Source organism: Carcharhinus amblyrhynchos, chromosome 23, assembly GCF_965287045.1.
Source record: "Carcharhinus amblyrhynchos chromosome 23, sCarAmb.v2.hapA, whole genome shotgun sequence".
NCBI lineage: Eukaryota > Metazoa > Chordata > Chondrichthyes > Carcharhiniformes > Carcharhinidae > Carcharhinus > Carcharhinus amblyrhynchos.
This window is the reverse complement of record NC_137346.1, coordinates 7,747,792-7,774,683: the sequence shown is the minus strand read 5'-3', so window position 1 is coordinate 7,774,683 and position 26,892 is coordinate 7,747,792. Positions and strand designations below refer to the sequence as shown.

The 26,892-nt window shown below is 46.6% G+C and overlaps 1 protein-coding gene across 1 annotated transcript in view; it reads left to right on the top strand.

Moving 5' to 3' along the window:
• Positions 1-26,892, top strand: part of dph1 (diphthamide biosynthesis 1) — a 592,086-nt gene that overhangs the window by 399,499 nt on the left and 165,695 nt on the right. The window contains exon 7 of the mRNA XM_080210803.1: positions 21,972-22,040. Coding sequence (XP_080066929.1) covers positions 21,972-22,040 — 69 coding nt within the window. The remainder of the gene's footprint in view (positions 1-21,971; positions 22,041-26,892) is intronic.

Here is a 26,892-nt window from a genome sequence, read left to right as displayed (position 1 = left end):
GGGCTGATAAAGGAGCAACGCTGCGAAAGCTCGTGTTATCAAATAAACCTGTTGGACTGGTGTTGTGAGACTACTTAATGACCCCTCAAAGAGGAAAGCAGTCTGTAGTTATCTGGGACTTCGATATCTTTTAAATTTATAACGGTTACATTCCAGAGGCTGCTGTGTTTCTTTATGGCAGCTTCCGCTCTGCGATCAGTCCCTGATCAGTAAGGTGACAATCCCACCTGCTCCCAGACATTGCCACCAGCCTGGGTATGGAGCAGGTGCTCTCTGTAAGGAACGCCAGTTTAGATTTACGTCCTGCTGAGGAACCAGCTCAGTCTGTGACAGCAATCACACCTCAGAGTCAAGAGCTTGCTGTGTGAAGCTAACTGCGGATTGAGTGAATGATCTAAGCTGACGCTGCACTCTGGCACCCAGGAGGCTGTGCCTGCTGCTTTTGCCAACTCTAGTTGGACATGTTCTTGGAGGTGTCATCACATGGGGCGGCACGGTGGCACAGAGGTTAGCACTGCAGCCTCACAGCGCCAGGGACCTGGGTTCAATTCCCGGCTTGGGTCACTATCTGTGTGAAGTCTGCATGTTCTCCCCATGTCTCCATGGGTTTCCTCCAGGTGCTCCGGTTTCTTTCCACAGTCCAAAGACATGCTGGTTAGGTTGATTGGTCATGCTAAATTGCCCCTTAGTGGCCTGGGATGCGTAAGATAGAGGAATTAAAGGGGTAAATATGTGAGGTTACGGGGATAGGGCCTGGGTGGGATTGTTGTCAATGTGGATTCAATGGGCCAAATGGCCTCTTTCTAAACTGTAGAGTTTCTATGATTCTATGGATGAGAAGCACGATGTCACAGTGGTTAGTACTGCTGCCTCATGGTGCCAGGGACCCAGGTTCAATTCCAGCCTCGAGTGACTGTCTGTGTGGAGTTTGCACATTCTCCCCATGTCTGTGTGGGTTTCCTCCAGGTGCTCCGGTTTCCTCCCACACTCCAGAGGTGTGCAGATTAGGTGGATTGGCCATGCTAAATTGTCTGTAGTGTCCCAAAATGTGTTGGTTAAGTGGATTAACCATGGGAAAGGTATGGAGTTATGGGGATTGGGCAAGGGAGTGGGACTGGGTAAGATACTGTGTCAGAGTCAGTGCAGACTCGATGGGCCAAATGGCCTCTTCTACACTGTCGGGATTTGATGATTCTATAACTTGCTGCCTCCAACCTCTGTGGCTGTCTTTGGTCGGCCAATCCTTGGGTTGCCCCACCTTCCTGTGGCCTTTGGAAAGCAAACCTTACATTCCAAAGTGACCACACTTTCAACATACAACACAGGTTATAAGCTGCCAGGCGCTATCCTGAGTTTGTGAAAGGCACTATATAAATGCAAGTCGTTCTTATTTCTGTTACCCGGAGTTATTGACCTCTGCTCCCTTTGACAGATGCCGTTTCTGGCATGGTGATTTTTAATTTTAGAGAATGCCAAGTGTTTCTCCCTTGTTCACAGTTTCTCTCTCGCCCTCATTTTTCAATGGCTGATCTCTTGCCCTCAATTCATTGAATGTGGCCCATGCCATTTAATTATCCCGATAACCAGGCTCGCAGTCCGTTTCCAGACACTTTGCCCCAGCCACACTGTAAGCATTTTAATATTCCAAAGTAGGTGTAACAAAACAGGATAACAAATGAATCCCCGTTTATAACAGTTGAGACAGCCACAGTGCAACGCTGATGTCTTTCCACAGTGGGGAAGAATTTGCTTTGGTTCTGTACCAGTGGAATTGCCACCCTTTGATGATGTGAGCTCCCTCAACAGACAGCCAAACTCAGTTGGCAGCCCTCTCAGCTCTGACCCAAAAGGCTGTGGGTTCATGCACCACACTTCCGGGGATTTGCATCCGGGATGGAGTACCGAGGGCGTGCTGCACTGTCAGCGGTGCTGTCTTTCGCTTCCTTTCTTAGGTGGATGTAAAACTTTCAACGTAGAGGAGTTCAACCAATGAGCACCTTGATGATCACATTGAACCATAGAATCCTTACAGTGCAGAAGAGACTATCTGGTCCACTGGGTCTGCACCAACTCTCTGACGGAGAACTTACCCAGGCCCTCTCCTCTGCCCTACCCCTGTGATCTCACACATTTCCCATGGCCAATCCACCTAACCTGCACATCTTGGCACACCAAGGGGAAATTTAGCATGGCCAATTTCCCTAACATGCACATCTTTGGACATGAAGGGGCAATTTAGCATGGCCAATTCCCCTAACATGTGCATCCTTGGACACCAAGAGGCAATTTAGAATGGCCAGTCCACCTAACCTGCGCATCTTTGGGCTGTGGGAGGAAACTGGAGGAAACCCACACAGACATGGGGAGAATGTGCACACTCCACAAAGACAGTGACCCAAGGCCGGAATTGACCCCGCTGTGAGGCAACAGTGCTAAACGTTGTGCTGCCACAGTTCAGTTGAGGTGAATAGCAGAGAAGCATTTTAGGGGAGGCCAGTTATTTGCATTGGAGAGGAAGGAATAGAAGGATATGCTGATAAGGTGAGGTTAGAGGAAGGTAAAGTGGGAGGAGGCTCATGTGGTGAATAAACAGTGGCATAGACCAGTTAGTCTAAATAACCTGTTACTGTGCTGACTGATTCTGTGTAAATCATAGAGGTTTACAGCAGCCCTTCAGCCCAACCTGTCCATGCCACCCTTTTTATTTTATTGACTAAACTAGTTTCAATGGCCCGCACTTGGCCCATATCCCTCGATACCCATCTTACCCATGTAACTGTCTAAATGCTTTTTAAAAGACAAACTGTACCTAACTCTACAACCATCTCTGGCAGCTCGTTCCAGACACTCATCACTCTCTGTGTGAAAAAATTGCCCCTCTGGATCCTTTTGTATCTCTTGCCTCTCACCTTAAACCTATGCCCTCTAGTTTTACACTTCCCTAATTTTGGGAAAAGAATGGGAAAGTGAACCAACAGTAGGCAGTAGGATGTTTAGCATGGAGAGAAGATCAACTCTAATAACATCAGACATTTTCACTCAGAAAAGACTTGTGTCTCAAGATGTCCCGAAGTATGTTTGAAATATAGTCACCATTGTAAGGTAGGAAACTTGGCAGCCAACTAATGCACAGCAAGCTCCAACAAGCAGCAATGTGATCACGAACAGATAAGTTTCAAATTTTGATTTGTGGGATAATTGTTGCACACCAACGACAACTCCCCTGCTTCCCTTCAAAGCAGTGCAGTGAGGTCTTCCACATCCGCCTGAGAGGGCAGACAGGGCTACAGTTTATGGATAAAGTAGGTGTGGAGCGGATGCTTCATCTTGTGGGGCATTCTAAGAGAGGTCGTAGTCTTAGGATAAGAGGTAGCAAATTTAAAACAGAGTTGAGGAGAAATACTTTTCCCAAAGGGTTGTGAACCTGTGGAATTCGCTACCCCAAAAAGCAGTGGATGCTGGGACAGTGAGTAAATTTAAGGAGGAGTTACACAGATTTTTAATTGGTAATGGGGTTGAAGGCAGGAAAATGGGGGTGAGGAGCATATCAGCCATGATCGAATGGCGGAACGGACTTGATGGACCGAATGGCCTAATTCTGCTCCTATATCTTATGATGGTGACTATCTCCTTCATTTTACTGTAAAGTCTGTAATGGTTTAATTAATGTCAGTAAGGCTGGCTTGTGATTTATTTCAAGTATGTTAACTTGTAGATTTTACAGTAAACAGGCAAAATTCTTATGAATGGTGTTGAATTCCATCTGTCTCCAATCCAGTTAGCAGCCACCAGCAAAGGCTCATTCAGAATCAGAAAAGCGAATCTGCTGTCCTTACTCATAATCTGGTCTGTATGTGACGTCTGACTGTACCTCACACCATGATACCCACGTCTCTGCTTGCACATGTAGAAGTTTCTATCTTCTATAAGGGACCATATTTATAGATGGTTTGACCCATGAGTGTCAAGAGAGCAAACTGAGTCACTCGGAAGGCTTCTATGTTTCACGGAGTTTGCTTACATGTACAGAATTAGGATGGGCACAGATTCGAAATAATGACAGGAAAATAAAAATAGTTGCAGGAACATGAATACAGGTTTCACGAGTTGAGAAACAAAGATAAAATAAAAATTAAAAAATCAGCAGCTACTTAGTTACTTTATTCCTTACACGGTGGTACAGTGGTTAGCACTAGCACCAGGATCCAGGTTCAATTCCCGGCTTAGGTCACTATCTATGGGCAGTCCGCACATTCTCCCTGTATCTGTGTGGGTTTCCTCCAGGTGCGCCAGTTTCCTCCCACAGTGCGAAAGATGTGCTGGTTAGGTGCGTTGGCCATGCTAAATTCTCTCTCAGTGTCCCTGAGCAGGCGCTGGAGTGTGGCAACTAGGGGATTTTCACAGTAACTTCATTGCAGTGTTAATGTAAGCCTACTTGTGACACTAATAAATAAACTTTAAAAAAGAAAATATCTTCGCTGATATCTTACTTTTCCAGCAAGCAGACACTTTACAATATCCAGCTCCAATATGCAGCTAACTGTGGTTATTAAACACCTGAAGTGGCTGGCTCCAGTGATTGTAGATTCTGCTTCCAATGATTAGTCAGCCTCTCTCTCTCTCTCAGAACACCTTCTGACAATTTCCAGGGTCTTCCTCCTTTGACTGTCGTACAGATGTCTGATGTATTGTATCTTTCATACCCTTTTTCAAGAGATGAAGTTAGCTTGATATCTGTTGACCGTGCTCTCCCATGTCTCTCCTTGCACGTGTAGAAGTTTCTATCTTCTATAAGGGACCTAGACCGTCCTATGCAGCTTCTTTACGGAACACGTTACCCTATCATGTTCCCTGGCCTTTGTTTTAACCATGATTCATATCCACCCAGAACGCTGATCATCTTTCCTTTGTTTTGTCCCGTCACTTTCTACCCATTATGAAGCCCTTTATAGTCACATTTCCAGGAAAAGGTGTTTATATTTTGTTGGAAGTTTTGGTTTCCTTAAACTCGATTCAAGGCGTCTGGAATGGGATTTTCATTGCCCCCCCCCCACCTCCCTGTGCCCGCTGTAGTGAACAGAGATTTAGCTGGCCGCCTAATTCTCCGACCTCACTGCAGCGGGAGCCTGGCGTGAGTCAAGCCCTGAGTCTTTGTAACTAAAAGACCAGTGTCTCTGGCTGGCTTGTCAGAATCTCTGTTGCTTTCCTTGACGCCATTTGTTTTTGTCTCTCAGCCTGTCAAGGCTTGTTATAGAAACAAACTGCACAAAAGTTGCTTTCTCAGTTCAGCTCATTCCATTGCAAAGTGTGAGAGACTGTGTTGTCAATCGTTTGCCCTGAGTTAGTTAGTTTTTGTCCTGCTTGTGGCTGTTCCTGCCAGGGGAGATCTGCTGTCACAGGATGTCATGCTCACCTGACTTGCACCATCCTCACACATCCACTGTCACTCGTCTGCAACCACTCAGTCAACCCCTCTTTCTGCTTCCCTCCATTTCACCCTCTCAAACAACTCCTGTTTAATTTGTTTAAAGGGGTTTTTATTTTGCCTCCACACCTCATCCAAAATCTGGCAATTTGTGGATTTGTTTCCTCTGTGACCTCTTCTTGTGCAACCCTGTAACCATGGGATAGACACCTCGTCAACGTGTCAAAGGAATAGAAACTTCAGTCAGTCCTATCAACACTCGTGCTGTCATTTTTGTATCGTCAAACCAGGGTTGAGATAGACAATAGCTTCACATTGGAATTGAAAAATAAGACTCCCCTTGTGAGTTAGGGCAAGTTTTTAAAAAATGGCTCGAATACCTTTAGTCTGATGGCAAGAAACTGGATTAGCACAATTGGAGTGGAGTCTCCATGGCCAGGAGTGTGATGGAATACTCTCCCTTGCCTGGGTGGGTACAGCTCCAACAGAGCAGCCTACTTGATTGGCAGCACATCTACAAACATCCACTCCCTCCACCACTGACGCTCAGTAGCAGCAGTGTCTACTATCTACAAGATGCACTGCAGCAATTCACAGAAGTTCCTTAGACCTTCCAAACCCACGACCACTTCCATCTAGAAGGACAAGGGCAGCAGATACATGGGAACACCAGCACCTGCAAGTTCCCCTCCAAGCCACTCACCATTCTGACTTGTAAGTATATCGCTGTTCCTTCGCAGTTGCTGGGTCAAAATCCTGGAATTCCCTCCCTAACAGCATTGTGGGTCAACCCACAGCTCGTGAACTGCAGCGATTCAAGAAGGCAGCTCACCACCACCTTCTCCAGAGCAACTAGGGATGGGCAATAAATGCTGGCCTCGCCAGTGAGGCCCGTATCCCACAACTGAATTAAAAACAAACTGCTACTGACGGTATTAACTGTGCTGCTACCTGTGGCTTAGTGGCTAACATTCTGCTCTGAGGTGGGAGGTTCGGTCCTACACCAGAGACTTGAATATGTAATCTAGACTGATATGCCCCAGTGCAGTACTGTGGGGGTGCTGCACTGTCAACACTGCTGTCTTTGGATGAAACCGAGGCCCTGTCTTGCCCTCTCCAAAGAAGTCCACAGGTGTTCTCCCTGGTGCCCCAGTTAACGTTTATCCCTCAACCAACATCCTAAAAAAGAAACTGAATTATTACTACATTATCTTATTGTCGGTGGAAGCTTGTTGTGTACAAGCTGACATTTCCGACATTAGAACAGCGACGAGACTTCATACAAGTACTTCATTAGCTACACAGCCCTGAATTTATGGAGGGCAATATTTCAATGAAACCTTCCCCCCTCCTTCCCTTTCTTTCATATTGGGCAGAAACAAAAGCTGCTGGCTGGTGTCAGAGGCAAACCTGGCAATAGCCAGAACTTTGGTAAGCGTAACTTTCAGCTCAATCCCCAGCCGGCTTGTGAAGGTTATGATATTACCAGAACCTTTCCAGCTGCAGTTTCTCCGGCTTGCCATCCATCACATTAATGGCTTTATGTTTCTAAGTGGCTTTGGTGTCACATTAAGAATCCTGAAGGTGTTGATTTGGGACCAGTCCAGTGTTACTGAAGCTAATAATTGCCACATATATCAGGGAGGTTTACACAGTGCTGGAAAGAGGCCGGCTAATTGGTTGTTGGAACATCGGGGACCACGTCTCACAAAACATTTGTTTTAATAAAAGGGTTTTCGGAATTAACAGGAAACTTTCTTCCTGGTTAATTGTAGGTGGGAAAATTTATTATGGGCGTGGCTCCTGCCAGAGGAAGATTTTTAAAAGCTTTAAGTTTAAGTTGTTTATTTATTAGTGTCACACTTGGGCTTACATTAACATAGCAGTGAAGTTACTGTGAAAATTCCTTAGTTGCCACACTCTGGCGCCTGTCGTTCTTCAGTCGTTCAGAAACGAGACAGGGTTTTTAACTTGCATCTCATTACCTCTGAGCAGGCCACAGATATAAAATGGGGAAGCAAGTTATTGAGTGTTCCGGGGAGCAAGAAGGATATTCCCAATGGTGGGGGCGTCCAGAACTAGGGCTCTCAGTCTGAGGATACAGGGTAGACCATTTAGAACATTGAATATAAAACAGTACAGTACAGGAACAGGCCCTTTGGCCTGCGATGCTGTGCCAAACATTACTCCAAATTAAACCAATCCCTCCTGCCTGCTCTTGGTCACAGAATCATAAAATCCCTATAGTGCAGAAGGGAGCCATTTGGCCCATCAGGTCTGTACCGACCACAATCCCACCCAGGCCGTATTCCTACAAGCCCACATATTTACTCTACTAATCTCCCTGACTCTGGGGTCAAATTAGCACGGCCAATCCACCTGACCCCCACAGCTTTGGACTGTGGGAGGAAACCCGCACAGACATGGGGAGAACATACAAATTCAGACAGTGACTTGAGACCGGAATTGAACCCGGGTCGCTGCTGTGAGGCAGCAGTGCTAACCACTGTGCCACCCACATCCCTCTGTTCATTGCACATTCGTCTGCCTATCTAAAAGCCCTTAAACACGCCCATCGTATCTGCCTCCACCACCACCTCTGGCAGTGCGTTCCAAACACCTACCGCGCTCTGTGTAATAAACCTGCCCCTCACATTCACTTTGAACTTTTCCCCCTCTCGCCTTCAGTGAGAGTTTAGGACAGAGATGAGGAGAAATTTCTTCCTTCTCCCAGAGAGTGATCAGCCTGTGGAATTCACTGCCACAGAAAGTAATTGAGGCCAAAACATTGTATGTTTTCAAGATGTAGTTAGATATAACACTTGGGGTGAAGGGGATCAAAGGATTTGGGGGATGAGGCTACTGAGTTGGATGACCAGCTATAATCATAATGAATGGGAGAGCAGGCTGAAGGGGCCGAATGGCCTCTTCCTGTTCTTGTTTCCTATATTTCTATGGGACATTGATACGTGTTTGAGTGTTTGTCAAAAATCACATTTAGGACTGGGGTTGTCTAGAAAAGAGAAGGTTGAAGGCTGAGCTGCTCTTCGAGATTACAAAAGGATTTGATCAGGTAGATAATAGAGGCAACTTTCCAATTGTGGGGATGACCAGAACTAGGGATCATAAATATAAGATAGTTACTAATAAATCCAATGGGGAATTCAGGAGAAATGTCTTTACTCTTGCGGGGTAAAGGGTACTTTTACCCTGAAAGTGTAGATGTCACTACCTCGGGGCCTATTTAGGGAAGCTAGATAAACACATGAAAGAGGGAGAAGTGCAGGAAATATTGAAGGCTTTGAAATAAGATGGTGGAAGAAGACTCATTGGGAGCATTAACACTAGAATGTACCTGCAGGGTCAACAGGCCTTCTTCTGTGCTTCAGATACTTTGGGGCGGCACGGTGGGACAGTGGTTAGCACTGCTGCCTCACAGTGCCAGGGACCCGGGTTCAATTCCAGCCTTGGGTCACTGTCCCTGTGGAGTCTGCACATTCTCACCATATCTGCGTGGGTTTCCTCCGGGTGCTCCGGTTTCCTCCCACAGTCCGAAAGACGTGCTGATTAGTGCTTTGGCCATGCTAAATTCTCCCTCAGTGTACCCGAACAGGCGTGGCGACTAGGGGATTTTCACGGAACTTCATTGCAGTGTTAGTGCAAGCCTTTTTGTGACACTAATAAATAAACCTTCAACTTTTCACATGAAAAATCTATTGAAAGTCAAATGAAATCTTTGTTCCATGTGTAGGGTGCTGGAAACAGTGTAAAGCATTGGCCGTGAGACAGAACAGGAGAAGGGGGAAACACAGTATTCTACATATCAAATAAATTACATGAGAAAGAATTCTGCTGCCTCTTCCGTCATGGTTAGGAACTCCAATTGTGTTTTAACACTCTGAGGCCATCAGATTCCAACTCCCAGTGGAGTGGAGTCTACAGCACAGTTGCTGTGGATGTGTCAATTGGCTCTGAATTGTCGAGGTGAGAAATTGAAATGTTACAGTGCTGGTGCAGGAGTAAGAGAGGCCAGTCCCAGGGAATTAAACAACGGCGTAGAGGATATCCTTTCACTAACCCTGACCTGTCTGCATTGGAGAAATACAGTCCCAAGCACACTATCAGTCTCTTCTGACTGGCCTCTGTGTCAGTGCAGTTCTTTTGTCACATTTCCTGTCTTGGGGTGGCTGGGGATGGGAGAGGGGGGGGAGGTGAGGGTGGGTGGTATTGGAGGTCAAGCTCAGGAGTCTCGATTTGCCCTCCCACTCTAAATACATCAGGGTGAGGAAGCTACTTTGGTCCATCGAGAATGACGTTGGTCCACCCTTACCCCAAAGCTCTTCCATCATAGCATCTCCCATCAATCAGCATGGTGGCACAGTGGTTAGCACTGCTGCCTCACAGGGACCCAGGTACAATCCTGGCCTCAGGTCACTGTCTGTGCAGAGTTTGCACATTCTCCCCATGTCTGCATGAGTTTCCTCTGGGTGCTCTGGTTTCCTCCCACAGTCTAAAGAGGTGCGGGTTAGGTTGATTGGCCATGCTAAATTGACCCAAGTATCAAGGGATTAGAAGGGTAAATATATGGAGTTACGGGGATAGGGCCTGGGTGGGATTATGGTTGGTGCAGATTCAATGGGCCAAATGGCCTCCTTATGCACTGTAGGGAATAAATGACTCTATGATCTGATGTTTAATGTCTTGTCATTATATTGATATGGTCTGTTACTGTCACTTACATTAAAAGAAACGGGTGATGAATATTAATTGTCTTAGAGCACATATAAATAGGGAATGGCTGGGACTCTGGGTTGAGTGGTTTGGTAGCTGTGAGACAGAACACATGAATAAACTCTCTCAATATTGAAACGCTCTGTGTCTGTTTCACCAACTTGGCTCCGATTAATATCCAATTTTTTTATTAAATCTGTTTCTAGCTTTACCACCTCCACTGAGCAAGAAAGACCTGCATTCTGTGACAAATATCCGGTTCATAGTTCATGTTAGTATTTTAGAAGTGCTGCTTAGTCCTGAGAAGATTAAAGTTTAACTGTACAAAAATGGGTTGAATGCAGCTAAAGCAGCTTGGTGTCTATTACACTTAAAGGTTGGAACCGTGTTGACTAATGGGTTTAGTAGCTGGAAAGGCAGGAGCCATAATACAGCAACCAAAGGAGAGAAGGGTCATCTGGACTCGAAATGTCAGCCCTTTTCTCTCCTTACAGATGCTGTCAGACTTGCTGAGATTTTCTAGCATTTTCTCTTTTGGTTTCAGATTCCAGCATCCGCAGTAATTTGCTTTTATTTAGCCTAATACAGCAGGTTAGTTTATTTAGCTTGAGATGTGACTGCTTATAAAACACAATCCGATGAGATTTTTCTTTAGGGAATTAGAGTTGAATTTGTTAAAAGTATTCAGTGAACCCTGAAAGACTATGCTTAAGAAGATTCTCTGGTTTGAATTTATCTGTGTCTTTACTGGGAGAAGGAGTTGGGTGCAGTTTGGACCTCATGTGACTTGCAGCTCACAGAGGTGCTCTGAAAGTCATTCATTGCAGTTAAGGCTCAGGAGAAGTCCTGGGGAGAGAGAAGGCCATAATCACATTTTATGTCGGTGTAATTGCACGGCATGATTATCTCCACCCTCCCACCAGTGACACGGTGTATTTTCTGACATTCAATGTTCGGAACATCATTAAATATATTAATATCTCATTGTCATTCCCGTACACCTGAATCATCCCTCCCACCCCCAATCTAAAAATCCACCCAGATTGACGGAGTGAAACCCGTCATGCACCTGGTGAGCAGACCTCGCAGGGGAGCTCTGATAACTGCAAAACTCAGGGAGAGGGAGTCAAGCCCTGCTTTCTGGCACTGCTCCGTGGGCACTGGCCCCCTGGCACTGCCTTGGTGGTGTCCAAGACTGCAACAAACTACAAAGATTCATGAAAGAAGCCCAGTCCATCATGCAGACCAGCCTCCCAACCATTGACTCTGTCTACACTTCCTGCTACCTCGGGAAGAAGCCAGCATAATTAAGGATCCCACGCATCCCGGACATTCTCTCTTCCACTTTCTTCCATCAGGAAAAAGGTACAAAAGTCTGAGGACACATACCAATCAACTGAAGAACAGCTTCTTCCCTGCTGTCATCAGACTTTTGAATGGACCTACCTTGCATTAAGTTGATCTTTCTCTGCACCCTAGTACGACTGTGACACTACATTCTGCATTGTCTCCGTTCATCTCTGTGAATGATCTGCTCTATCTGTATAGTGCGCAAGGAACAATACTTTTTACTGTATACCAATACATGTGACAATAATAAATATTGATATTTATTGATAGATATTTCTTACTGTCCAAATACTGCCTGACATCTACATACATTTCCTGCCTGCACAGTTAGACTTCTTGTTGTTACACTTTTGTGTCAATGTTTGCCCGTTTTATATTCTTTTGTCCACTCCAATCGTAGAAGAAGGAGACTATTCAGCCCATCAGCCTTTGCTGGCTGTTTCGAAGAGCAGTCTGGTTGGCCATGCCTGATCCCTGTGGCAGTCCACTCTTCTCACCTTGCCAACCCGAAAATGACCCACACAGCCCAACTCTTGGGTTCCTTTTCATCTTTTATCCATACTAATGTGTTATGCCTACACCATGATCTCCTTTTTTGCAAAATAACCTTTGATTTGGCACCTTATCAGATGCCTTCTGGTAATCTAAGTATACCACATCCACAGGTTCCCTTTTAACCATATTGCAAGTTGCTTCATATTGCACTCTGTTGTAAGTTACAGGATTTTCACAGTTAATGTAAGCCTACTTGTGACACAAATAAACTTTAAACTTTACTTTTCCTCAAGGAACTCCAATAAATTAGTCAAACATGATTTCCCTTTCACAAATCCACGTTGATCCTGTTTGATGGCATTGAGATTTTCTAAGTGCTCTGCTATAACCTCCTTAATAATAGATTCCAGCCTTTTCCCTATGACAGATGTCAAGCTAACTGGCCTATAGCTTCCTGCTTTCTGTCTCACTTCTTTCCGGAATAGAGGAGCCACATTCGCTATTTTCCAATCTGATGGGACCTTTCCAGAATTTAGGGAATTCTGGAAAATTAAAACCAAAGCATCCACTCTCTCCACAGCCACTTCATTAAAGACCCGAGGGTGAAGTCCATCAGGACTTGGGCACTTGTTAGCTTTTAGTTCTAATAATTTTTTCAGTAGCTGGTGATTGTAATTGTTTTAAGTTCCTCCCATTCACCTCTTGATGCGTAATTATTTCTATCTTCTGCAGTGAAGACAGGTGCAAGACATCTGTTCAGTTCATCCGCCATTTCCTTATTTTCCATTATTAATTCGCTCTCTAGAGGAACAATGCACACTTCGCTTATTCTCTTTTCCTGAGTGCCTGTAGACGTACCTGTAAGACCTGTAAATGAATCATCTCACATTCCCAGAATAACTGTTTTAAACAGGTGAGGGCTTAATTCAATGGGGGGCTTAGAGCATCATCCATTAGCCGAAAATTCCTTTGTGTGTGACTGCGTTGCTATTGTTTATGAGACAATGAGAATAAAACTGTTGCTTGCTGAATTCATGCTATTGTTAACTCATTGGGTTAGCCACAGCTATAGAGTGGAGTAGAAAGAGAATAGTGTCCTGGGATCTATTGTGTGAAGAGATGATCAGTTTGACAGCATCTCCAAAACATACAATCCCTACAGTGAAGAAGAAGGCTATTTGGCCCATTGGGCCTGCACCAACAACAATCCCATCCTTGTCCTATGCTCATAGCCCCACATGCTGCCTCACAGCGCCAGAGACCTGGGTTTGATTCCCAGCTTGGGTCAGGCACAATCTGCATGTTCTCTGCATGTCTGCATGGGTTTCCTGCGGGTGCTCCGGTTTCTTCCCACAGTCCAAAAGACATGCTGGTTAGGTGGATTGGCCGTGCTAAATTTTCCCTCAGTGTACCCAAACAGGCGCCAGAGTGTGGCAACTAGGGGAATTTCACAGTAACATCATTGCAGTGTTAATATAAGTCTACTTGTGACACTAATAAATAAACTTTAAACCTTTATATATACCCTGCTAATCCCCCGACACTAAGGATAGGATTTTCCGGTCGTACTCACCACCTGAGGTCAACGGACCTTTGCATGGCATCTCACACACACACACACACACACACACACACACACACACACACACACACACACACACACACACACACACACACACACACACACACACACACACAAACTGCTGTTAGGACGGGCGAGGTTCCAAGTTCCGAGTATTGGAACTTGGAAGTGTTCCTCCAGCAATGACAGTTTACTGATTAGATCAGTGATGGCATTAGTAAAAGCTTCCTGAGGACTGTAGTCAAGAGTCTTAATTGACCTTAAGGGTTAATTTAGCATGGCCAACCCACCTAACCCTGCACATCTTTGGACAGTGGGAGGAAACTGGAGCACTCAGATAGCTCTGACACTGTTAGTTCCGCGCTGGATCTGTCAGCCTGGATTTTGTGCTCAGGTCCCCGGATGGGGGTCCAATCCCAAAACCCTGTGATCCAGAGGTAAGGGAGTGTTCCCACCCAGCAGGATGACATTCCAATGAGACAGCACAGCAAAGATCAAAGGCGTGCAGATTGGACAGCCTGTCAATAGAATAATAAAGGGAAGGTTAGTATGGTATTGATTGAGTGCTATAGATCAGGTAATGTAACTGGCATGTTTAGCAGAATTGATCACCAGCATCCAGTCACGCACTTAATAAATATTATAATCATATAAATCATCGTTACCAGCAAAGAAATCCATTATTACTGTGCTGGCTTTTTCTATAATTTGATGGAATCTGTGATCCAGACACTGAGTAATAACTAGCTGCCTGCACTGAGCCTTTCCCCCATCCCAGGGCGATTGGTGAGTAATGAGGCCTAATATTATAAAGATCCTCACAGGGGACCTGGAGTTTAGAACAATGAGAAGCAATCTCGTTCAAATAGACCAGGGTCCTAAAGGAGCCTGACAGGGTGGACACTGAGATGTTGTTTCCCCTGGCTCGGGGAATCAGGAAAATGAGAACACAGTCCCAGGATCAGGGCCCGATCACCTAGAACTGGCCGTGCTACATTGACCTAGGCTATCCAATCTGCACACCTTTGATCTTTGCTGTGCTGTTTAATCGGAATATCATCCCGTGGCTGGGTGGGTAATATTCCCTTACCTCTAGGTCACAGGGCTTTGGGATTGGACCCCAATCCGGGGCCATGAGCACAAATTCCAGGTTGACAGATCCAGCAAGGTACTGACAGAGTGTCAGAGCTGTCCGAGTGCTCCAGTTTCCTCCCACAGTCCAAAGATGTGCAGAGTTGGGTGGATTGGCCATGCTAAATTGACCCTTAGGGAGGAATTTTACTGTCCTATCCACCACGGGAATCTTAGCAGGCGGGGCGGCGGACCATCTAGAATGAGGAGAAATTTCAGGTGGAATTCTCCCATGGCCCCGTTGGTGGATTCAGTGGTGGTGGCAGGCAAGCAGGTGTCCCAAAAGTTGGTTTCACACCAGCGTAATTCTCCCGCAGGATTGGGAAACTTGCTGGAGGCCCATTTGAGGCTGATTTGCATCCCACTATTGGGATATGGATGAAGGCCTGACCAGCATCTTCCATCCCATGCCAATGGGAAAACATACCAGTCTGGAATACGTCCGGAAAAGCGTGGTGTGCCAAGATCTGGATTCACCTGAACAATGCCTGGGACTGCCCCTGGAGTTCAGAATGGAAGCCAAGAGCAACCCTGGACCCTAGAACACCACACCAATGGGTGGGAGGAGGGCATTCACTCGTGGACCTTCCAGATTCAGTGTCACTAAGAAGTCTGTTTTCCAGCCTCAGAGCATTCTGGAAGATCCACCTTCACCTGAAGAAGGCCCAACTTCTTTCTTCAATCAAGATGGCGGCTGGTTATGATGGCAGACTACATTCCCTCGGGAATACAGCGCAAAACATCTGCTTGTGTAACTAATGAGGTTGGGGCTGGAAGATGTGGAATGTTTGCTTGCCATCCTGCGCAGTGGGAAATATCCCACGTTCCTGGCCCTGCCACAGGACTGAGTCCCAGATGGGCAATTCTGCCAATTGTCTCTGAGTATTGGGAACGTTTGGACTTCTCTCTTCCAGAGGCTGTGGATTTTCCTCCGTTGAATATATTTAAGACTGATGTAAATTTTGGGAATCAAGGGATCAGGCGAGGAAATGGAGAATTGGCAAAAGATCAGCCATGGTTTTGTTGAATGGCAGAGATGGCTGGAGGGACCGTGTGGTTAACTCTCACTCCCGTTTCTCAAATGGAATATTTTCACTCACAATTTACAGCTCAGGTCGCTGCCTATGTGCAGTTTGCATGTTCTCCCCATGTCTGCGTGGGTTTCCTCCGGGTGCGCCTGTTTCCTCCCACACTCCGAAGATGTGTGGGTTAGGTTGACTGGCCATGCTAAATTGACCCTGGTGTCAGAGGATTAGCAGTGTAAATGAGGGTTACAGGAATGGAGCCAGGGTGGGATTGTGGTGGGTACAGACTCGATGGGCCAGATGGCCTCCTTCTGCACTTGTAGGGATTCTGCGAAGCTATGGTTCAAAAGGCATTAAACTGAGACTCTGGACCAGTTCCTTTCAATATCTTAGTTGTAGCAGTTTGCTGGGATGAAGCAAATGAACTGTTTTTACATTGCCTATCAAACCAGAACTTTTCTCTGACACATTGGTGCGTCAGCAAGCCCTCCACTAAACTCCCTGACCACTTACTTCAGAATTCCCCCGTCAAATCAGTGGTTGTGAGCTGAATGAAATATTGTTGGATGGAAGTGTGATTGAGGCAGTGAGTGACCAGTCGGCCTTAGGATCTGTAAGCATTTTGCTTAGAAGCCTTGGACTGTGTCTAACCAAGCGGCTCCTTGTTGTATCGGTGGCCTCTGTGAAGTCACGGTGCTGCATTCAGCAGTTCTAACTGTACAAGGGCAGAAGCAGCACAGGGGACTGTGTAATGATGCTTGGGATTAGGCTGTGTTGGCTGCAGTTGGAACGGAGCTGCAGCAATCTGGGTGGATTTGTTACTTTTTATTCGTTCACGGGATGTGGGCATCGCTGGCTGGGCCAGCATTTATTGCCCATCCCTAATTGCCCCTTGAACTGAATGTCTTGGTTCAACCATTTCAGAGGGCGTTTGAAGAGTCAACCACAAGTCTGGAGTCACATGTAGGCCATTCTGGGTAAGGACTACAGATTTCCTTCCCTAAAGGACATTAGTGAACCAGATTTTATGACAATTGACAATGGTTTCATGGTCAGTATTAGGTTTGTTGAATTCAGATCTGCCGTGGTGGGACTCAAACCCAGGTCCCCAGAGGATTACCCTGGGTCTCTGGATTACTAATCCAGTGACAGTGCCACCACACCAACACCTCCCAGCGACTGCAGTGGTAAACCAGAGGCCTGAATTCATCGTCCATGAACATAAGTTCAAATCTCACCACAGCAAGTAGGGAATTTAAATTTAGTTATTTAAATAAAGCTGGAAATAAATAATATCAGTAACAGTAGCCATGTCATGACTGTTTTGGTGTAAAAACCCATCAGGTCCAGACCCACAGCAATGTGGTCGACTCTCAACTGCTGAGCAAATCATTCAAGAAGTTAGGGTCGGCACTGTGGCACCGTGGTTAGCACTGCTCCCTCACAGCGCCAGGGACCCGGGTTCGATTCCCGGCTTGGGTCACTGTCTGTGTGGAGTTTGTACATTCTCCCCGTGCCTGCGTGGGTTTCCTCCGGGTGCTCCGGTTTCCTCCCACATCCTGAAAGACATGCTGGTTAGGTGCATTGACCTGAACAGGCGCCAGAGTGTGGCAACTGGGAGAATTTCACAGTAACTTCATTGCAGTGTTACATAAGCCTTACTTGTGACACGAATAAATAAACTTTAAAGCTAAACTTATGCCGCCTTCTCAAGGGCAATTAGCCACGGGCAATAAATGGCCTTGCCAGTGACATCCACAACCTGTGAGTGAATTTTATGAAAACAAAGCACTGTGTAATGATACAAAGCTTTGGGCTGCTCTGCAATTACTTTAAAATAAAGAGCTGTCAAGTTCCGAGGATAGATTGAAGAGTCGCTATTAGCGGATGATTGACCAAGCAGAAAGCTGTCAGCTGTAAACAGTTGAGTGGTCGCTGGAGGTCTTATGGTGTTGCCATGTGGTATTGTGATAACAAGCAGAGCCCTGGTTGAACTGTACTCAACAACGGCAGAATCATCACCTCTAGCTCAGGGTCATTTTAGTCTTTAACGATTCTGCGGAATTGTCACAACGGTACCAATAATAAAATGCACGATCCCGGCAAGTGGAAGATACAATTCTTCGGCATTGAGCTATCACTTGGAATCTTTAATTGGAAAGGAGGTTTAAAATGTAATATTTAAGTTCCCAGAATTACACGCATACCGCACAGAGAGTGAACAGCTTACAGGAGTCTTAATGGAAACGTACTAAAGTGCAGAGCAGCCATCATGTGTTTTGCTGTCTGGTGGTGAATTGAATTGTGTGTGTCGCTCTCTTCCCTCTCTCCCCCACCCCCCCCGCCCCCCCAAAATACAGAGACAAGAAGGCAACAAGACAAAATATAAGGGCAAGGCATCACAGGGGGCAACAAGGGTTGAATGTGAGCACAAAGAAAAATGGCAGAGCACAAAGAAAAGGGGACATGTGCTCTCTCTGTTCAAGCCCAAAAATCTCTCACAAAACCGTATTATTAATGTGTGAAGTGAAGGAGAGTGACTGGTTGGGGTGGAGAGGGTCATCTTAACCCAAACCCCAGCCTGAACAAAAAACCAAACCCAGAACCCCGGACACCCTCATTGTCCTGGTACAGTCAAGCTCTACGTTATGAGTTTTCAAGAGCAGCCCATCACTTCAACTCCCCCTGGTCTGGCTGCCTTGACCTGCTTACCCAAAAATGGGTGCAACCAAAGTCAAGAGACCAGTTCCAGGGACGAGTGTGAGGAGAGATGGAGTTGACCAGGCCTACATTTCCTGGGCCAGAATTCTACGGCCGTTCACACCTCACAGCTGCTGCAAGCAAGGACGGAGAATTTGGAGCTCAACCAAATCTTCATTCATTGCAGCCGGATCAGCGGACCTCGCCCGTGTGAACAGCCAGAGAATTCCAGCCCTGCTGTTTAGAGGAATGGGAGGTGATCTGATTGTATCATCGAGAACTCCTTAGGGGCTGGACAGGTTTGACGCTGAGAGACTGGAGAATCTCGAACATGAGGACATTCATAATAACAGGTCAACCTTTTAGGATTGAGATGAATTGCCTCACTCGGAGGAGAGATCGTCTACTCCAAAGAGATTTGGATGTTAGTCTTTGATTTGATTTATTATTGTCACATGTATTAACATACAGTGAAAAGTATTGTTTCTTGCATGCTATACAGACAAAGCATACCATTCATAGAGAAGGAAACGAGAGAGTACAGAATGGAGTGTTACAGTCATAGCTAGGGTGTAGAGAAAGATCAACTTAATGCAAGGTTAGTCCATTCAAAAGTCTGACAGCAGCAGGGAAGAAGCTGTCCTTGAGTTGGTTGGTATGTGACCTCAGACTTTTGAATCTTTTTCCTGACAGAAGGAGGTGGAAGCGAGAACGTCTGGGATGTGTGGGATCCTTAATTATGCTGGCTACTTTGCCGAGGCAGTGGGAGATGTAGACAGAGTCAATGGATGGGAGGCTGGTTTGCGTGATGGATTGGGCTGCGTTCATGACTTTTTGAAGTTCCTTGCGGTCTTGGGCAGAGCAGGAGCCATATCAAACTGTGATACAACCAGAAAGAATGCTTTCTATGGTGCACCTGTAAAAGTTGGTGAGAGTCGTAGCTGACATGCCAAATTTTCTTTGTCTTCTGAGAAAGTAGAGGCATTGGTGGGCTTTCTTAACTATACTGTCGGCATGGGTGGACCAGAACTGATAATCTGAACATCTAAAAACTTGAAGCTCTCGACCCTTTCTACTTTGTCCCCGTTGAAGTAGACAGGGGCATGTTCTCCTTTACGCTTCCTGAAGTCGATGACAATCTCCTTCGTTTTATTGACATTGAGAGATTATTGTTGTCGCACCAGTTCACCAAATTCTCTATCTCATTCCTGTGTTCAATATATATTACTCAATATATTCAAGACAGAAGCAGATAGATTTTCAGGTATTAAGGGAATGAAAGGATATGGGAACAACCCAAGTAGATGGAGTTGTGGGAGATTATCACTAAGAATGATATTGTCTGATGGCAGAGCAAGGTTCAAAGGGACAAATTGCGTACTACAGCTGCTGTCTCTTATCTTATGTTCTTATGTCTTTGGTCAGTTTTTATTCAGGAGGACTGTGGAATGGGGAGATTGAGAAAGTGGCGAAAATCCTGGGTTTAATATCTCGAAGCAGAGTACAAAACCAAGGGAATTATGATGACCCTTGATAAAACACTAATTTGGCCTCTACTAGAGTATTATGTCTAATTCTGCGCACCACGTTTTAGGGAAGAGAGGAAGGCATTAGAGAGAGTATTAAAAAAATGATTCACGAGAATGGTTCCAGGATGAGGGACTGGAGTTACGCGGATGGATTGGAGAACCTGGGGTTGTTCTCCTTAGAGGCAAGAAGGTTGAGAGGAGATTTAATCGAGGTATTTGGAATCATGAGGGGAGTGAACGATAGAGAGAAACTGTTCCCATTGGCAGAAGAAGAAAACCAGAAGACAACAGTTTGAGGTGAAAAGTAAAATCACCCAAGGCAATGTGAGGAAAAGCAAGGGGTTAGGATCTGGAATGCCAGTGAGTCCGGTGGAGATAGATTCAACCCAGGCTTACAAAAAGGAATTGAATTAACATAGGGAAAATATGCAGCATTGTGAGAAAAGATGGGGACGGTGTGGGGGGATGTGCAATGTTACCATCACGCCCCCTCCCCCGATGGGTGGGGCAAGCAGGTAAGCTCGTGAGAGAGCCGAGAAATCAGGTTCACGTTCGATTTCTCGCCTCTTGCGATCTTACTGGCACTGGATATCCAGCACGATCAGCCTCATGCCCCTTGCCAGCATGAGGCTGAATAATTTATTTAAATTACATTCAAATCTGGATTTGCAAAGAGTTAATGAGCCCGGGATAGAATCGTCTGGGTTCACCTGCCTGTGTGACCTCGCTGGGCAAGGTTCCTGTTGCCACTCTACATTGGGATCAGTGGCTGGGGGAGGGAGGGGTTCTCGCTGCCCCTCTGCGTTGGGATCAGTGGGGGGAGGGAAGGGCTGGCCATAGAGAAATTCGGGCCGGTGATTGCGGGTGGAGGGTGGAATCAGTCCAGGCGGCTGAGGGGTCGCGATAGGCCGTGGGCCTGGAGTTGGGGGGGGTGCCTTATGGAGATGAGCTCAGAGTAGCAGAGGCTGAGTGACAAGTCTCTGCTGTTAGAGACTGCGCGTGTACGATGACGCCTGCTTCTGTCTCAGCCAGCATTTGGGTGACTTAAACCCCACCCCTTCCCCCTACAGACAAGAACCGTTTCTGTGGTATTTTCAAGCACTGAGTGGATAAGATTGCAGATTTAAACTCTCCTGTTCTCACGCCTGTCCGGGTTTTAGGATTATTTTGATAAGATCGGTCTGTGGGTTTTGGTTTCACTTTAAGCTGTGCCTGCATTGTAATTGAGGTTTTATGTGTAAAAGTGATTGCTTCTACTGGGTGATTATGTCCCAGAGTGGAATCCTAGCACTCACTACCTGGGGTCAGATGTAAACAAAGGCTGCTTGTTCGGATGACGATGGTGTTCTGATGGCCTACACCAGCACGGGTTACTGCTTCCACACACCAGCATTTCCCACTCCTCCTTCCCCACTTCCCTTCCATTCTGCCCTTCCTATCCGTCCCCCTCCTCCTCTGCCCCTTCTCGTCCTCCTCTGTCCCCTCTCCATCTCTGTCCCCTTCTCCTCTGTCCCCCTCTTCCTCCTCTGTCCCCTTCTCTCCTCCTCTTTCCCCCCCTCCTCTTCCCTCTTCTCTTCTGTACCCACTCCTGCCCTCTCCTCCTTCCCCTTCCCCTCCCCCTCCATCCTCCTTCTCCTCTCTCCCCTCCTCCTCTTCCTCCTCCCCTCTTCCTCTTCCCCTCTGCCCCCTTCTCTGTCTCCCCTCCTCTGTCCCCTTTTCCCTCTCCCTCCATCCTCCTTCTCCTCTGCCCCCCCTCCTTCTTTGCCCCCCCCCCATCCCCTCTTCCCCCATCCCATCCTCCCCCTCTTCCCCCTCCCCCAGCCTCAGAGTGGGGTGTCTGTCAGACGCCAGTCGTGTTGTGTTTTTTTGCAGCCTGCTCTGCTTTCCTCGACACACTTTGCCATGAAGCAGCAGCAATGATTAATGTGCGTGTCTGTGCAGCGATCTGAGGCACACTCCAGCACTAATTCAGCACGTGTGTGCCTTCTCTCTTCTCCTTCCAGTTACCTTGGCGACGGGCGTTTCCACCTGGAATCCATCATGATTGCGAACCCCGGTGTCCCGGCCTACAGGTGAGTGACAAACACACCTGCACTAAAGGTGGTTGTGGGAGAGGGAATAAAAGTGCCTTGCGAAAAACGCCCTTTGGAAAGAAACCCGTTAACTCCCCTTGATTTCCACCGTTAACCCTTTTCCAACACTACAGCTGATGGGATCTTTCCATGCACAAAAATGGTTACCACGTTTGTCTGCAATAAGTACAGCCAATGCTTGAATCTCTCCAGTCGTTACGGTTGGGTCTGGAAGAGCTTTCTCCTCTTGTTGAGAGTTTTTGCTACAAGTTCCCCTCACATTGTCTCATAGTCGGTCTTTGGGCAGACTTAGGGAGAAGGAAAGGCGGGCGTTTACATTTCTGCTCCTCTCAGAAATCACGGGCAGGGATTTTCCGGCTGCAGTCGCTCTGAAACCGGAAAATCCCACCCAAGGTCAACAGACCTTTCCACAGTCCGTCCCCCACCCACTCCGATTCCCGCCACAGGCGGAATGGGAAAACTCACCCCCACTTCTCTCAGTGCTTTACAAAGAATAACCTTGATGGCTGTGCTTATTGTAGACAAACGTGGTAACCATTTTTGTGCATGGAAAGATCCCATCAGCTGCAGTGTTGGAAAAGCCTGGTGCACCCTTCTTCTCTTGGGTGATGTCAGTTGCTGGATTGTTTTATCTCCTGATTCCCACAAATTGAAAGTAATTGTACTTTTAGACTCAGTGTATTTCTTACCACTCCCCACGTGGCCACTGGACTAACATGTAATTTACTCAACTCATGACCACAGTGTGACAGTAACATGTGACACCATGGGTGTACATTCTCATAACAGTTAGCTCCTATTCCTTCACAAGGATGAATGTTGGCCAGGACACAAGGTCACCACTGCCTTGGGTTAACTGGCTGTCCACCTCAGCACTGGAGATGAGCCCCTTTGTTGAGCCAACTTGCTTCTCCGTGTAGACATCACTGCTGTTGAGAAGGAGTTATCTCCCTGTTCAGTGTCGAGCTGCCTGGTGCCAGCACAGAGGGTGAGAGCGCACAGACTGGTCAGGCATGGCTAATGGATTGCCAATTGGACAGCTCGCCCTCTGCCCTTCATCCGAATCTAACCTTAGAAATGGAATCATAAACACAGAAAGAGGCCACTCGGCCCACTAGAAAATGAGCCCCTCCTCCAAATCCGCTTTCCAGCCCATTTGGTCCATAACCCTGCCGGTTACTCCACTTTGAGGTGCAAATGTGTTGAGGTTTTCTGCTTCTACCACCAAAGGTGGCACAGTGGTTAGCACTGCTCCCTCACAGTGCCAGGGCCCAAGGTACGGTTCCAGGCTTGGGTCACTGTCTGTGCGGAGTCTGCACATTCTCCCTGTGTCTGTGGGTTTCCTCCGGGTGCTCCAGTTCCTTCCCACAGTTCGAAGGACATGACAGTTTGGTGCATTGGCCGTGCTAAATTCTCCCTCAGTGTACCTGAATTGACGCTGGCAATTAGGGGATTTTCCCAGTAACTTCATTGCAGTGTTAATGTAAGCCTATTTGTGACACTAATAAAGAAACTTAAACTTAAACCTACCGACAAGAGTTCCAGACCCTCACAACACTCTGGCTGAAAAAGCTTTTCCTAATCTTCCCTCCAATCCTTCTCACAAACCCTTTAAATCTATGCCCCCCTCAGTTTTTAATATGTCATCCAGCAGACGGCGCCTCTGACAGTGCTGCACTCCCTCAGTACCACGCTGGGAATCTCAGCTTGCATTTAGTGCTTGGATCCTGAAAGGAAGGTGCTGCCCACTGAGCCTCGGCTGACACTTAAACCAGCAAGAAATTAACTCTCCCTTTTTGTATTTTACACCAATGTAAAACATCGCCTTGTGACAATATCGTGGCTGAAGTGTGGTGGCTGTAGATTTGGTACTAAGGTATACTGTGTTTGTTTATGGAAGGTGAGCAGTCCTGTTGAGATTATATTTGTTGCCCATCACAGCGCTTGTAATGTAACAATCTCAACATTGCAAAGGCACTTTTGGGACATCCTGAGCTTGTGAAAGATGCTATATAAAGAATAAAGAAAATTACAGCACAGGAACAGGCTCTTCGGCCCTCCAAGCCTGCACCGACCAAGCTGCCCAGCTTAACTAAAACCAACTTAATTCTCCCGGGGACCGTATCCCTCTATTCCCATCCTATTCATTTATTTGTCCAGGCGCCCCTTAAAACTCACTATTATATCTGCTTCCATGAACTCCCCTGGCAGCAAGATCCAGGCACCCACCACCCTTTGGGTAAAAAACTTGCCCTGTACACCTCCTTTAAACCTTGTCCCTCGTATCTTAAACTTATGACCCCTAGTAATTGACTCTTCCACCCTGGGAAAAAGCTTCTGACTATCCACTCTGTCCATACCCCTCATAATCTTGTAGATTTCTATCAGTTGCCCACCACCACCCCCAACCTCCATCATTCCAGTGAGAACAAACCAAGTTTTTCCAGCCTCTCCTCATAGCTAATGCCCTCCATACGAGGCAACATCCTGATAAATCTTTTCTGTACCCTCTCCAAAATCTCCACATTTCCCTGGTAGTGTGGTGACCAGAATTGTACACTATATTCCAAGCGTGGCCTAACTAAGGTTCTATAAAGCTGCAACATGACTTGCCAATTTTTAAACTCAGTGCCCCAGCCGATGAAGGCAAGCAAGCTGTATGCCTTCTTGACCAACTTCTCTACCTGCATTGCCATGTTCAGTGACCCTGTACCTGTACACCCAGATCCCTCTGCCAATCAGTACTCTTAAAGGTTCTGCCATTTACTGTATCTCCATTTGTCATCCCTCCACCCAAGCCTCCAACTGATCTATATCTTGCTGTATCTTCTGATGGCCCTCATCGCTGTCTGCAACCTTTGTGTCGTCCGCAAACTGACTAATCAATTACATTTTCCTCCAAATCATTTATGTATATATATATCTCATTGAGACGTATAAGATGATGAATGGGATGGATAGGATAGAGGTGGAGAGACTCTTCCCGCTCAAAAAAGACAGTAGGACTAGGGGGCACAGCCTCAAGATAAAGGGGAGGCGGTTTAGAACGGAGTTGAGGAGGAACTTCTTCACTCAAAGGGTGGTGAATCTCTGGAATTCTCTACCCGTTGAAGTGGTGGAGGCTGCCTCGCTAAATATTTTTAAGAAGCGGGTTGATGGGTTTTTGATAAGAGAAGGGATTAAGGGTTATGGGGAGAGGGCGGGAAAGTGGAACTGAGCCACGACAGATCAGCCATGATCTTATTGAACGGCGGGGCAGGCTCGAAGGGCTAGATGGCCTATTCCTGCTCCTATTTCTTATGTTCTTATGTTCTTATTACAAACAGCAAAGGTCCCGGCACTCATCCCGGAGGGATGCCACTTGCCACAGCCCTCCTTTCAGAAAGGCACCCTTCCACTGCTACCCTCTGTCTCCTGCATGTGCTTCAATATCTAAGAAATGTATGTGAAGAAATCTATGGACAGCTAGCTCAAAACAGTAGCCAGTCTCCAGGACAGGAACCCAGTGCTCGGTTACTCTCCTGAGATCCAGTATCTGTTTTTGCCATCACTGCAGCCTCTTGAATAGCGGAAAAGGTTAACAATTCACAAGCTGAGGGCACGCAGCCTCCAGAACCACTAGTCTAATAAAGCTGTCCCTTTCTTACCAGGCTAACGATGTGTGTGTTAGTTATTAACCTGCTGTTAAACTAACAAAGCCAACAATAGCATCAAGCTTCGTGTATGAGCAGACAGGCAGAGCCTGCAGTGCGTGGGTGGATTTCCACTAGAACGGAATGATATTTGCAGTTTGAATCCCGCTGTCCTCGTGGTTAGGATCCTCAGAAACCCCATCTTCACTCATTATCTTCTCCTCAGTCAGGAGATGTCACGTATGAAGGAGCAGTGCTGTGACAGTTGTGTCCCCCCCCCTCACCCTCCGACTGCTGGAGAGAGTAAAGAGGATGCGCTTTTCACACCTCTCATTTTGCCAGGGGATTTTCACAGTATTCTCATTCCAGTGCAATGCAAGCCTACTTGTGACGCTAATAAATAAACTTAAACTTCTTCCATTCCGCATGCTTTAGTTTTAAATTTGCAGTGAAACAGCCCCGATTTCTGTCCTCTCTCGACCATGACTTACCCGAACTGCAGCAATGATGGAATTAAAAAAACTTGCATTTATGTAGCGCCTTAAGAAGTTTGATAAAAGCATCCCATATGCTGTAAAGCACCTTCAAGTGGGGTCACTGTGTTAGCAAGGGCAACACAGCAGGATCCCATAAATCAATGCTTCCCAAACTTTTTCACATTGTGACCCCACGTTAACGACTCGAGAACACCTTCTTCCCTGCTGCCATCAGACTTTTGAACGGACCTACTGTATCTTAAGCTGGCAATGAGCTGTGGTACCACAAAGTAACACATTAAGAAACACGCCACCTTGGTTCCGGGAATGCTGGAGCCAAGGAAATATACCAGCCGAATCCCGAGGCAGGAATCCGGAGTGGGTCCGAGGAAGATGTGCACGCAAACTGGAGGGGAAAGATTGAGCAGCACAAACACGGGCGGTATAGCAGCACAGCGGTTAGCACTGCTGCTTCAGAGTACCAGGGACCCGGGATTGTCTGTGCTTAGTCTGCATGTCATAAGAACATAAGAACATAAGAAATAGGAGCAGGAGTAGGCCATCTAGCCCTTCGAGCCTGCCCCGCCATTCAATAAGATCATGGCTGATCTGTTGTGGCTCAGTTCCACTTTCCCGCCCTCTCCCCATAACCCTTAATCCCCTCTCTTATCAAGAACCCATCAACCCGCTTCTTAAAAATATTTAGCGAGGCAGCCTCCACCA